General features: G+C 43.8%; 1 protein-coding gene across 4 annotated transcripts in view; it reads right to left on the bottom strand.

Moving 5' to 3' along the window:
- Positions 1 to 128: 128 nt before the first annotated feature.
- The window catches only part of LOC108156556 (forkhead box protein O), a 37,955-nt gene continuing 24,011 nt past the window's right edge, over positions 129 to 14,072 (bottom strand). For 2 of the 4 annotated variants that reach the window (XM_017288079.2, XM_017288078.2), the window contains exons 5-11: positions 10,702 to 10,994; positions 8,950 to 9,225; positions 8,482 to 8,686; positions 7,565 to 7,736; positions 7,318 to 7,442; positions 6,518 to 7,261; positions 129 to 1,288 (exon numbers count right to left, since the gene is read on the bottom strand). In XM_017288079.2, the coding sequence (XP_017143568.1) occupies positions 6,830 to 7,261; positions 7,318 to 7,442; positions 7,565 to 7,736; positions 8,482 to 8,686; positions 8,950 to 9,225; positions 10,702 to 10,994 (1,503 nt within the window). In that variant the 3' untranslated portion in view covers positions 129 to 1,288; positions 6,518 to 6,829. Of the gene's footprint in view, positions 1,289 to 6,516; positions 7,262 to 7,317; positions 7,443 to 7,564; positions 7,737 to 8,481; positions 8,687 to 8,949; positions 9,226 to 10,701; positions 10,995 to 14,072 lie in introns of those variants that run through there. The other 2 variants (XM_033388679.1, XM_033388678.1) reach the window with 2 other exon arrangements.

The raw sequence follows: 14,072 nt of genomic DNA, 5'->3' as shown, positions 1-14,072 counted from the left end.
TCTGAAAAGTATCGCGTGCTGAACTACCGAGTATCTAGGACCACCTGCAATAGGGCCAGCATCTGTGGCACAGGTCTACGACTCAGCCTCCTTGCTTGCCACTCCATAGAGGAATCATTGAACGTTGATTTATTTTTGTTTCTTAAATTGAATCATCGATTTATTCATCTTCACTCCGTTTTGCATTTGTTTTAAATAGTATGAACTACATTTGAATTGTACAATCTAGTTATTAATTAACATTTAGCCCATAATAGTACACAATGAGGCGCAAGTATGTGTTTAATATTTTCAGCTTTTGCATTCGCTTCTATTTTTTGGATAGTGTGTGATTTGCTTGAGTTTCTGCTACTTTTTTGCCAGGCAACATTTACATACATTTACTAATATTTGAAATTTCGTGAATTACATTCAATGGGTTCTGTGGGTTTTGTTTAGTGGTTGTGTTTTGTGTGGTTTCTTTCGTTTCGTTTCGATCTACAGATACACAAACAGGTGTATATTCATATAACAAAAGGTGAATAGCGCATTTCGGGGGAGGCGTAGGTTATGGTAGAGCTACTAACTACTAACCAGAGAACATTTTACGTATTCCATTGCGAGTCTTAAGCATAATTTTTACACAAGTTTCTTTCATTAAGGGTTTCGTTTGCTGTCTCTCTCTAGAAAAAATATACAATTACAATTAGATTTTCAATTAAATACATTAATTAAGCATAAATTATTACATAATTGTGCTAATTTCTTTCGGTTTCTATTTTCTGTTTATGCTTCTTGTTTTTTTTCCATCATATCCTCTTTTTGTATAGCTTTTCCTGTCTGTTGTTTTCTTGATGAATATTTTCCTTTTTTTTTAGTCGTAGTTTTATCGAACATTTAGTGTACGTTTTACGTTTGTTTATAATTATTATTATAGTTTGTTGGTTGCATTACGTCAAGGTTATTAAAATTAATATGTACAAAGTTCAACTTATTGACTAACCATATTTTCAATTCAATTTCTTCAGTTTTCCCATCATTAGCGCTGACTTTTCACCGGCTCTCAAGGCGCACAAGGAAGTTGTTTTTCCCATTTCCGTTGCCTTTCCATTCATTCTTTCCATTTTCGTACCTTCTTTGCAGCAGAGAATTTCACTAATTGTAGCATCTAATTATTGGTTATTATTGGTATTATTTGTATGCTTCGCGTTTCTATGTGTAATGCATATATACTCGTATATATTTTTGTAACTATATATCTATGTATATGTACTGTATGTATGTTAGATAAGAAGCGACCAGATTTATCCTGAAACGAGACAAGTGAGAGGAAACTCCATTAGAATATATACTTTTATCGAATGAGTCGCAGTCTCCGTCGTCCCTTGGGAGTATCTCAGTGCCACATCAACACTTCATAAAAGGACAATCAGCATGTTCTACAAATGACCAAGCCCATCCCATTCCATCCTTCCTTATCCGAGAGGCTAATTTATTCAGATTTTACCAGAGAATGGGAATGGGGGAAAGGACCACTTGACACTTGGCAGCCTCTTGTAACTTGTCGCCTGCCTAGCCATCAGAAATATTCATAAGCAAATGCGATGAGGGCGATAGGGAGAGAGAAACGGCCTCAACTATGGCCATTTTTATGCAAATTGTAGCACCCCCGCCACCTCCAGAAAAAAAGGACAAAAACTACAAACGCCTGAAAATTATGCCATAAAAACGAGAGCGCTTAACATTTAAAATAAGATTTCGCGCTGCTCTCGGGTTGGCTGCTGGGCTCATAACCAATAAATTGCCTTTGGTGGCGAAATTGTTGTCACTCCGACTCCGGGGCGGGGGTGTGGCCCGAACATAAAAATCAAAGCTCGTCCTCGCTTATCGCTGACAATTTTATTAGTTACAGCTTTGAATTATATTCTGTATGTAGATCACGCGCAATTTTTATGACCTGCAATTGAATTTTATGCGGCCCTTAAGCTTCGCGCGGAGAGAGAGGGAGACAGGACACAGTGTGAACAGAAAGCACTGCCTACTTATGTGCGCTTTATGGCCGACACCCACCCGCCGCCCCTTTGGGCATTAAATTTGCGACAGAGTGGAAGTGAGTGAGTGCGTGTCACTGCCTTGGCCTGTGATTAGTTGCCACGCCCCCGGCATATTTGCAACGCCTTTCACGGACCGATTGGCAAGGCGGGTAAGGCGCCTGCAGGTGTCTTTACCTTTACCCATGTCCTGTGGCCTCCTGCCTTCCGTCCGTCTTGCAGTTTATTACAAAACGTGTTGCCTGTTTGCTTTATTACTTATGGTGTGCGGTGTGTGTGTGTGTGTGTGCGCTCCTTCCTGTCACGTCATTATCCCTTGTCCATGCAACAAGTGTTTAAATCGCTCACAGAGCTTTATTTGCTCGAGTGTGCGTTCTGTGTGTAGGTCTCTCCTTCTGAGTCCTTAAGGACCTTAAGCAGCTTGTACACAAGCCGTTTTTCCGTTTCCCCGTAACCCTGTCGCTCCCCTGCTTCCTTTGCTTTGTTTTCCTTCCTTTAGCGTGTGCCAAGCCCCGGACTGGAGGACTGGAGGACCGGAGGACCGAAGCGACCTCCGAATCGTGTCGAGTTAAGTGAGTGTAAATGCGGTTGGGTTGCCACAAGGATCCCCAGCACTCCTGCCCCTGCGGCAGGTCCTTGTGCTGTCTCTATGTCTGTGTGTGCGTCTGTGTCCTCGCTTATCATTGTTACCGCTGGCTGGCAGCTTAAATGTTATTAAATTGCTGACAATTTGTATTATGAAGTCGCGAAGCGCACTCGCTGACAAATTGATTTCCACTCCCGTATCCCGTTTCGCCGGTCCGGGATAATGAAATTTTCATTTGAATGCCAATGCGGTGTGGTGGAAGTGTCCCTTTTTTTCTCTTCACCATTTTCGTGCTCTTGGACAATTAGTTCTGACACTTTTGCGGCGCCAAACCTGTCCAAAGTTTGTCAAACAATCTGCGGGGATTAGGCCCCGCCGGACACATCCTGTCGCTAATTCAATTTATTCATCCGCCGCACCCGCTGGGAATTTATTAATGATGCACTGGCATTAAAATTTAATCAAATGTGAGGCTGGGGGCCGCAAGGAAAGTTTCTGCTCTTTGAATTATTCAGCAAGTTGCGGACAAGTTTCAACACCTAAACGTCCTGGAGTCCTGTAGTCCTGGAATGGTTGCCTAGGCATAGTCCGGGTTCGGGGTCCTGCCTCTGATCCCCTCTGATAGGCCACAGGACAATGAAGCCGCACATTTTTTTTCTGCCCCAATTCACATTTTCCGCCAGATTTTTCCCCAATTTTCTTTTTGTTTCCTTTTTTGTCAGCTAATAAATTGCCTGAAAATGCCTTTGTGTTTCACGCGCGGTTTCACCAGGGCAACCGCTGGAGAAGGGGGCATGCCCCCCGGTGGAACGGTGGCACGGTGGCATGGCGGCACAGCACAGCTGCAGCCATAATTTGAGTGTGACTTTATTATGTGTCAAGTCAGTCAATCTGCGGACGATGATGTGATTTCCTCCTGCCACCTCTTCACGAGTTTACAGCGCCGCCTCAGCGCCTTTTATAGACCCCGACACCTCCCCGGGCTCCGCTCCCGCCCAGATGTTGCGGCAACTTATTGAGTGGCATGTGGCACGATGTGTCGCTACTGGCTAATAAGCCGCGACTTTTTCTTAAAGTTACACGAGCTCTCTTTTATTAAATATGCAACAGCCTCTCGCTGTTCAGCTTCTTTAAGGCATTTGCATAATAAGAATAGAATTTCCCTCCCTACCCACCCCTCCTGTCAGTCGCCGCTGAATTATGAAAAGTGAAAGAAATGGAAATGGAAATCCGCTCCTCATCCGCTGATGCAATTCAAATTATTCACTCAAATGAAGCGAAAGAAGAGCGGACCAGACCCCAGAATCAGACCCCGCGCCAAACACAAAAGTTTGCACTTGGCATAAATTTCGAAATGAAATCCTCTCTTCCTCCTTCCTCCGAAAGGAATCTGATTTTATTAGCACGTCATGCGATTGGCGCCAAAACTTGACAAAGTTACAACTTTCTTCTCCAACAACTTGGTCTTCTGCTAACCATTTACCATTTATTTCTTTCTTTCATTTTTTTTTTGGGTTTTTTTTTTTTGTTTTTTGCTGTTTTCTAATTGTTGGCTTACAGCAGAACTTAATGCGGAATTCAATTTGTGTGGGTGTGCGGACAGGACAAAGGTTTTTGTCTCCCTCTGCGGACAGTTTTTTTTTGCTCGAGAAACTTTGCCACAAAGCAGAAATGCCCAGTGACAGTTACCAGTGCGACATTGAGACAAAAAAAAACGAAGTAAAGAAGTGGCAGTGGCAGTGAAAGCCAAGCTGGAGGAATGTTAATCAGAGCTGGGAATAATTGAGTGGACAGGGAATCCTGGGAATACCATATACTCCTGATAGAAATCGACCGCGGGTTCGTTTGGGGAAAGGTGCGAAAAGGCGCGTCCATGGTTAGATAAAATTAGAGTGGAAAAAGACGTATTGAATCACTTCCATGTCGAAATAGTCATTGCTTAGTAATACCTTTTTCTTGCTAGAAGATGGTAAGATAATTCCTCCTTCTATGCTTTTATCAGTAATCTGTAGACCATCCATGAAAATCCCTCCTTTGGTATAGTTTGGGAGGATTTACTTTCTATTAAGACATTTGCCCAATTTTGAAGATGTAAGGCACTCGAAACACACAGAATCATAGAGAGTGATTATTTCTAATAGGAATTTTAGTCAGAGCTGAGAATAATTGAGCGGACAGGGAATCCTGGGATCCTGGGATGCCATATATTCGAATTGTACTTATAGGAAGCACGGACTAACAAAATGATAGAAATAGATCGCGGTTTTGTTTAGGGAAATGTGGGAAAAGGCGAGTCCATGGCTAGATAAAATTAGAGTGTAAAAAGACTGACGTATTGAATCACTTCCATGTGGGAATAGTCATTGCTTATAAAAGACCATGCCATCAAAGAACTAATTCCTTTTTCTTGGTAGAAAATGGTAATAACAATAATTCCTTCTTCTATGCTTTTATCAGCAATCTTTATACAATCCATGAATATTCCTTCTTTGGTACCGTTTGGGATTGATCTACTTTTAATTAAGTCTTTTTCACAGTTTCGAAAAGGTTTCGGACTCGAAACACGCAGAATCATAGAGATCTAATACAGAAACACGTTGCGCTCGAATCAATATTATTATAGCCAGAAATTGATTGAATCTTGACCGTATCTTAAGCACGTCTTAGCATAGATACAAGAGCAGACAACACCTTCGAAATCCAAGTAAAAAACATACAAAAATCTCTCTAAATTAAATCTCATTTAATGGCCCGTCAATAAGCGCACTAGACACTTTCAATCCTCAACTAGCAAAGCATTTAAATCTGGAAATCTCAACCATTAGCCTGTGTCCGCTCCCACCAGCTGCTAAGTCTGTGTAATTTTTCAATATTAGCAGCGTTTAACGCGCTTGATTTGAGTTGCACCCACACCACATAGCCAGCCAGCCGAACCACCCCCACAACCACCCACTCCACCTCCAGGTGGGCAGTGACCAAACAGTGGCTACCCCAGCGGTGCTAGTGGAGGGGCAAATATCGGTGGCATGCATAAGTCACCCTAAGGACGTAATTAATTTTTCAGCATTTGCTTTTCGACTGCTGCTTGCCAGCCCCAAAAGACGGGGACCCGGAGTTGCCTTGACGAATTTGCGCCGTGGTTTGCATGAGAAGAGATGCCTGCTTGTCTGCTGCCTGGCTCGGGGGTTTTTCCCTCGACTCGGGACACGGGAGTCAAATTAGCGCGACTTGCGGAAGGACATTTGCCTGCCCACGGGCCACGGGCCAGGGTCCACGGCCCACGGGGTCCACGTATCCATGCATCGTCCGTTCGACGTTCGAAAAGTGGCCTCTTACATATTTTATGGCTTAGGTAAATTGACTTAATTTGCTATAATTTGAGTGAGCTCCTCACTCACGAGGGGCAGACACATGCCATGGGCATGGCCACACCACACTTTAAAATCGCTCAAATTGAAAAGGACTTAAAGTGATGCCTCTTCCATTCGCTCCCGCCAATGTATTATGATAATTGAACGCGTGTAATTGCCCTCAAGAGCGGCAGACAAAACAAGAAGCTCACAAAAAAAAAAACAACAAATAATAAGACACTACGGAAAAAGGAAATCCACGAAAAGAATGTCCATAAAAGATTCATGGCAAGTGAATCATGAAATGAAGTCAAGTGGAGACGATTTCTATATAAACAGGACACGAAAAAAAGGCGAAACCAGAAAGGAAAATCTTTAAGAATATTTTGGGGGAGGTTGGCGGTCCGTAGTACTTTTCGTTTTTTCCATATTCATAAAATGTGCCGTGAAATGAAATTATTAACATAATTTATGCTGTCACATTGAATGGCTTTTAGGGCTGATGGAAATTGAAAGCGACTCCCCGCTCTCATTGGGCGCTCGTTACTCACTTTGTAAACTTTTTAGTGGCGGTCCAGCTGCGGCGACTCCTGCTCGTACTTCCTCCTTTCTGCATCCTACATCCTGCTTTCTTCTCCTTGCTTACTGCTCACTGATCCTGCAGCTGCTCCGTAACCATTTCCGTATCCGTTTCCCATCTGCGGCTGCTTATAAAACTTTACACTATTGTCCTTAGAATTAGCGTTTTAAAGCGTTCCATTGGCGTTCCAAACACACACACTCACACACGCACACACACACAGACATCACATACACACAACATACATGAATCATCTCTATCGATGGTAGCGATCGACTGGATCCTAATGCACCCATGAGGGCGGCGATGTCACCACACTGGGCTGCGAGTACTGTACCCGTGCGGCATTCAGATTTGTGGCTGCCGTCTGAGTGGCCAAATCGAGGCTGCTGTTGCTGTTGCTGCTATTATTATTATTGTTGTTGTTGTTGTTCAGCAGCAACTGTTGCTGGTGCTGATGGTGCTGCTGCTGTTGGAGATGCTGTTGCTGCTGCTGCTGTTGCTGTTGCAACTGTGCCTGCAACTGATTCAGCTGCACGGCGGCACTGAGACTGCTGCTGGACAAGGTGGTGGTGGAGCCGCTCAGGTTGCTGCTGCTGCTGCTCAGCGTTGTACTATTGTTCACCAGGCTCACCAGCGGAGCATTCGTGCTGACATTGGCCAAGGGTATATTGATGTCCAGCAGGCCATCGTAGCTCATCTCCTGCTGCAGCAGCTAGAATAAAATCATGTGATTATCTCTGATTAACAAGTATAAATCCTTTCACTTACCTCCTCTACGTTGCACTCCAGGTTCCCCACCGGAAAGTTCTCCAAATTAAATTCGTCTATCGGCTGCGCCTCATTGTTGAGCACCTCCAGGCATTGTCCTATCAAAGTAGACGCGCAGTTATTATCTATGGCATTTGACATCAACATTTGGCGGTTAGAAGAAGATTTGGGGAGAAAGCAGGATAGGATACAGATAAAAGAGTTGTTGCACTTTCGCACAGAGCCCGTCGTCGTTGCCGTTGCTCACCTTCAAATTCCACTTTCACCTGTTGTAGTTGCTGCTGCTGCTGTTGTTGTACGAGCAGATCCGAGGAGCCATCGAGCACCACATTGCTGTAGGTGTTGAGCGAATCCGACGAGGGCTCGCTGTTGGGATACGCGGGCGACATTGTTGTGGTGACTGAATTGGGCGAGAGACCCTGTTCAAAAAAGAGAAAAAGAACTTATTATAATCAGAGCCCATGAACTGTCATTCTCATTCCTTTAAAATCTTTTCAATCAGAGAAATAATAGAATTTCAGACACTGTATAGATCTGCTTGGTGATTCAATAACAAAGTCTTGTAGAAGTGTTATTACACAAATTTCATATAACATAAAGGAATTTAAATCTAAAATCATTGCAATCACAGTTGAGACCATTAAAGCACTGCGATTAAAACTATTGATCACAATTATTGCATAATTAAGATTGTAATCTCAGTGAAATATTCCAACAAATGACGTAGCATTGCTAACTAATGGTCGGAGATTCATTTAGAATGCATCAAACTTGTTTATGCATAAATTGTATTTGTTTCCACATTAATTCTGTATCCTATTCAGAAGTATTCAGAAATTGTCCCACAGTCTTAAGAGTAGAGACACTAAATCAAATAAGAACCTTCTGGGTTGACTCAGGAATTCCCAATTGTAAGTAATCCACTCCGTAGAGTCCGTATAGCTCCACTAAATCACATCACAGCCCTCTAGATTCTACGATTCTTTGATCTTTTCTCTTCTTATTGCTAGTATTGACGATCAGACGATTCTCAAGGTCCCTAAGATAGGAGTCGCAGTAAACTCTGATTGAATCAAATTGTACGAGTATCCCCCTGTTCGAATAACTCACTCCGAATGATGATGATTGATTCCATTGAAATAGTAGTAGATTGTTGGTACTTACGTCCCGCGCATTGTGCAGGCAGCTGCAGTTGAGTGATCGGTGCAGCAGGCACTGGGACTGTGACTGTGGCTGCAGCGTCTGGTAGCCGCCGGGGGCGGGGCCGTTCAGCGAGTAGGATGGCTGCTGCTGTTGTTGCTGCTGGAGCTGCGGGGGCTGGTAGGGCGGCGGCGGCGGCTGCGATGGTAGGCCCGAGGCGGCGCTGAACCTACTCCAGCCGTACGATCGTTGGGTGGCAAGAACGAGAAGAGAAGGTGACTTTATAGACATGTTTTTTCTATGGACATCCAATGGGAATCGACTGTGGCAAGACATGCAAGGCACATGCACATGTACGTGTTGTGGCATGCAACAATCAACGCAAAAGGAACAACATAAGAGTGTGTGTGTTTGGGAAGTGGGGTTACATGGGACGGCACACATAAGGCAAAACCAAACGAAAGACACTCTCAACACTCATCGAGAACTGACCCTTGCTGCTGCTGCTGCTGTTGCTGTTGCTGTTGCTGCTGCTGTTGTTGCTGCTGTTGGTTGCACAGCGTCAGCTCGTCCGCTATGGAGCCCGTGAGCTCCTCGAGGGCCTGGGCATGGGCCTGTGTCATCGTCGTATTCTGGTAGTCAACCGGGAAGCCCCAGAGATCCTGGGGCTCGAGATCCTGGGCTCGTATGGGACTGAGGCGTCCGCAGGAACTGGCATTGGATGAGGCGCGCTGACGGAAATCAGGCGACAATTGGAACCCGCCGCCGCTTCAATATCGCACACAAAAACGCAGAAGGAAAACGGAAAGAAAAACAAAAAAGAAAAAATTGCGGATAAATTATAAGAATAAATGCATAAAACAATAAATCAAAGAACAAAACTTATATGTAGACAAGACTGGAGGACGGACGGTTACGAGGTAAAATGAGATCCAAAAGTGACTCAAAAAATTCTACAAATCAATCGCACTACAGAAGCTCAAGCGCCGATTGTTGAGTGTTGATTGAATAAACTTCTAGCCGATCATGCTCTATAAGCGATACGTACTAAGAGCTAAGATATATACTAATTTAACTTAACTAAAACTTTATGCAATAAGATATCATGCTTAAATTGTTCTTAAAACTACATTTAAATGGGTATTATTTGGGCTATAAAGTAATAACAAAATTGGTAGTATGAATATTTGACCCTTTCCTACAGTTCTAGAAGATAAAGAATCGATTCGTGATGCATGGCAATTCTCTCACAATCTTCTGTGTCAGTGGCGAAGCGTGCTTTAATTTCCATTCCCATGGCTCTGGGGCACGGCACTCGTTCATCGCGTGTGAGACAATGCGAATGTAATCATAGGAAACGGCACTCAAAGTGGATCGATCAGCTCACCAACAATTAATCGATTAGCAGATGGCACGCTCACAGTTTAACGATCATTTTTTAGATCAATATAATCGAAGAAGGAACAGTGTCAGGGAAGACAAGTACTCCGATCGATTAAAGAAGATCTATATATCTATCGATAGATGAACGACTGCTGTTCGTAAGGACAGAAAGGCTGAAAAATATAGAATGCCCGTCGAAGGAAAGGAACAGGTTCGATAAACATATCGATAAATAGCGATAATTATCGCCAGAAGGTCAGAAAAATATATATTACCCGTGGAAGGAAAGGAAAGACTGTTTTAGTTCGATGTATATGTATATCGATAAACAGCGATAATTGTCGATAAATACCACAAAAAGCTGATAATTTATCGTCAAATAGAAGGGGATATTCAAGGGGAAACCTTTTTTTTTTTGTGAATATTGCAGAGTAAAAAACATGTTTAATGTTTGAATTTCATTTAATATTAAAAATTTTGAAATATTTTAACATGAATTTGAATTCTTAAATTGCTTCCTTTATTTGGAGACACCAGCAGAATCACGTTGCCTCTATTAGGGACCTAATAATAAGGACACATTCTTGTGTTCATAATCTTTCCTTTCGGTATTGCGATGTCCTGAGGCTGCGGCAACAGGTCGGAGGTCGAAGGTCCATGAATACTGTGTTTGCTGGAATTGTGGAAGCTACAATTATGCCATACGTAGAACGAATATCTTTCGGAAAGATCTTAAGGGTCCAATATATTCAACCAGCTACATATAAAACTCTAGTCATAGGAACTACCAGCTACAGGACTAAGCGACTAACTAATTATAAACGAAGAGTCTCCTTTTGGAGAGTCACATTTGATAGTTACCTGTGCAGCGGACTCTCCGGAAAGTGATCCAGCCCCTCGCTGACACTGCTGCTCGGCGAGGGTGTGGCATCGTTGAGTCCCACCACGCCCGCCTGCCGCAGGGCCTCCACCCGCTTCTTGGCCCGACCGCGACGCTTCTCGTAGCGCGACGTCTCCATGGAGGCGGCACGGCGACGCACCGACTTGCCCGGCTTGGCCTCCGGATTGAGCATCCACCAGGAGGACTTGCCGGTGCCCTCGTTCTGGACGCGCATGAACCGATTGTGCAGCGACAGATTGTGCCGTATAGAGTTCTGTAACGAGCACAAGAGAAATTGGAGTGAATTTTTTAGAGAAATATCTTTTGCAAAATTTGCAAATCCCCAAGACAGAGAGAGACGTAACGTTCGCTCGTTCGTTGAGCTGATGTAACAATTTGTAAGCAATTTCTATGACCCCCCATCCTCCCAATCGCAATACTTTCCCCCAGGCTCCCTCCGTGTGTGTGTGTGTTTGCTGCGTTTCCTTTTGCCGGTTTTGCCATTCAATTGTCTGTCGACATTTTTATGGTTTACAGGGCAGGGCAGGGCACGCATACCCTCCTCTAATTGGAAGACGTCTTCACTAGACCTCGTCGTCGCTGTCGTCGTCGTCGCCTGTCAATTCATATTTTCCAGCAATTGTCATAAATAACCGCGTGTAAGCAGCGTAATGACAGCAAATCGACATTCGACTACACCAACATCCAATCCATACACAAGCCCCCCAACCCGAACCCCAGTCCAATCCGAATCTATAACTCTGTCTAGGTACTGGGTACTGGGTCCAACAATTACATGTCATCGTGTGCAAAAAGTGGAGTGAAAATGGGTATAAATAGAGAAGAAACAAATGGAATCAAACACGTTTAGTGTGGACTTGTCATCGGGCTGGAAAAAAGATTGGGAGAGAGAGAGAGAGGACTGCCAGCAGAAGCTGAGGATGGACTAGCAGGTTGAGCTGGAAAAAACGAAGATATGAGCAGGAAGCTAAATGGAGCATTACAAAACTAAACTAACTGTAAAGGCAACTTGCCACAGATTCCACCCACCCGCATAGACACCCAATCCTGCCACACAGCCACATCCCAAAAAAAAAAAAGAAACGATTGCGACGCGTCGCGACGCGAGGCGGCACATTGGCGCCATTTATCACCGTTGCCACAGGACATGTGAGGGGGTGGGTGGTGCACAGACGCCAAAACCTGTGCACAGACAGTGCCCCTCCCCCGCCCCCTCCCCACTCAGCAGACTTTTCTAATACTTTTCATGGATCTGCTTTACTCCACAGATACTTTTTCCTATGAAAACTTTTACTTGGCGTCAGTCAGTGGCCAGGAGTGAGTCTCTCTCCCTCTCTCTCTCTCTGTCGTCCTGTAATGACATTTTCTTCTTTGGGATTTTCTCCCACTAATTTTACCCCCTTCGTCCATAAAGTTATCATTTTTATTTAAATGTTTAAGTGCCCCCCCTAATCCTCCCATGTCCCACTGCTGGCTGTCGTTTCCCTTTTCCTTCTCTTTCTCCAAGTAAACATTTTCAAACATTTTCTTTTGGCAAACGTTCTGATTATGCTAATGGCCAGATTGTGGAATTATCCGAACCAACATCCGCCCAGAAACAGGATGTACATATACATCTACACATTGGCGTGGGTGAGTAACGGGCACTGTATCTGTATCTGAGAATGAAGTTCTCAATTCTCGCAAGATTTGGCAAGGGGTTAAGTGAATGGAAAGGCAAAAGGTTATGTCATATTTTAGAAAAGTAGGAGGTATTCATTTCAAAGGCAATTGCAAAGCAATTTGTAGATAACTTTATGGGGATGTATTTTTCGTATTTCTGAGATATTTTTTATGTGAGAAACTTTCTGAGAAAGATAATTATATGCGTTGTCCTAGAATGTGGAGGAAATTGCCTTTACGATGATGATATTGTATAACAGTGGCAATAGAGTAACGCGCTTTCCGAATTCGATATATATCGACTGAGTATCGGGTGTCTTAGTGTCAAGGCACGTGTTCCGCGACTCTCAAAGATTTGACTGGCCTGCAAATCGTCTAGATTAATGCCTTCGTCTCTTCTAACGATTGGTGGAACCTAATCTGTAATTGTTGTTCTTTTGAAGCCTTACAAATTCCTCACAAACTAATTTATGTTTCTTTTAGAAATACTCAAGAAAAATTGTAAAAACTTATTAGTGATATTATGCAAAATGGTTTAAAGAAACAAGATGGCCTTTAAGAACAGTCAGCAGCACCAGCAGGCTGGCTGGCAGGCGCTTACACGCTCAAGGCCATAAAATCAAGGCAAAATGCAAACAAATGGCATTTATAATTTATGGCACACACTTCATTGAATATTCATAAACTTAAATCTGGCCAAAAAGCAGCAGCAGAGATCACACACATACCCACAATTCATCTAACTAATTGGGACTATTAAATCGAGAGAGACAGAGAGAGATACTCCGGCGACAGCGACCACATGCCGGCCCCCAAAGAGACCAGCCTCTATTCCCCTCTGAGGAAAGTCCTTTCCCCCCTCTCGCACTTGGTTGCCAAGGAGCTGCATTATGTGAGTGTGTGCCTAGCCATCCGAAGGAAAGTATCCAGATATAGGTCACCATTCACCCACCACCCACCAACATAACATTTAGCATCCATGGCAAAAAAAAAACATATATATTGTATGTATGGGGAAAAATTGCGACAAAACTGGGCTTCCATTGAATTTACTTTTCGGAGCAAATGAGCAAAGACCCAAGGAATGGAAATTTCATACCAGTTTGCCGTGCCGTGCCGTTTCGTTCGAGTGTCGTCAAGGATATGCTGCCAGTAGACGTATCCCTATTGTTCCGTGTTCAATTAATGTGCAACGAGCGTGAATCACAATGGAAATCGATGGGTGGAAATCATAGTTAAAGTTCCTTCCCCCAATTACAATTATTACAGCAAAAACTTTTGGCCTTACAAGAGGGGAGCTCTGATTCATTTCTTTATAATTTATATGAGTAATTGCCAGAGAGACGGGGCGGACGGGGGGGGCAGAGAGCACTAAAATATATTAAATCTTGCAATCTTCTTTTTCTTCGGCTGGGGTGCCCCAGCGTCCGGGGCTCCACTGTATCTCATGATACGCTGTCATCTTGTATCAAATATGCATATTTCATGGGGCCATTCAGGCGCACGGAGGCTTATACTGGAGAGCGGAATAACGGAGCGCATTCCGTGGGTGAATCGCGACATGTGGCGCTAACTGGGTCGCCCCCGTCATTGCGGCAAGTGGCTGTTGAAAGAGGGGCAAGGGAGCGGGGCAGAGACATGTACTAGGTGGTGTTACATTAGAAGGGTC

The sequence above is a fragment of the Drosophila miranda genome, chromosome 2 (assembly GCF_003369915.1).
Source record: "Drosophila miranda strain MSH22 chromosome 2, D.miranda_PacBio2.1, whole genome shotgun sequence".
Taxonomy (NCBI): Eukaryota; Metazoa; Arthropoda; class Insecta; order Diptera; family Drosophilidae; genus Drosophila; species Drosophila miranda.
This window is presented reverse-complemented; position numbering and strand designations above follow the sequence as displayed.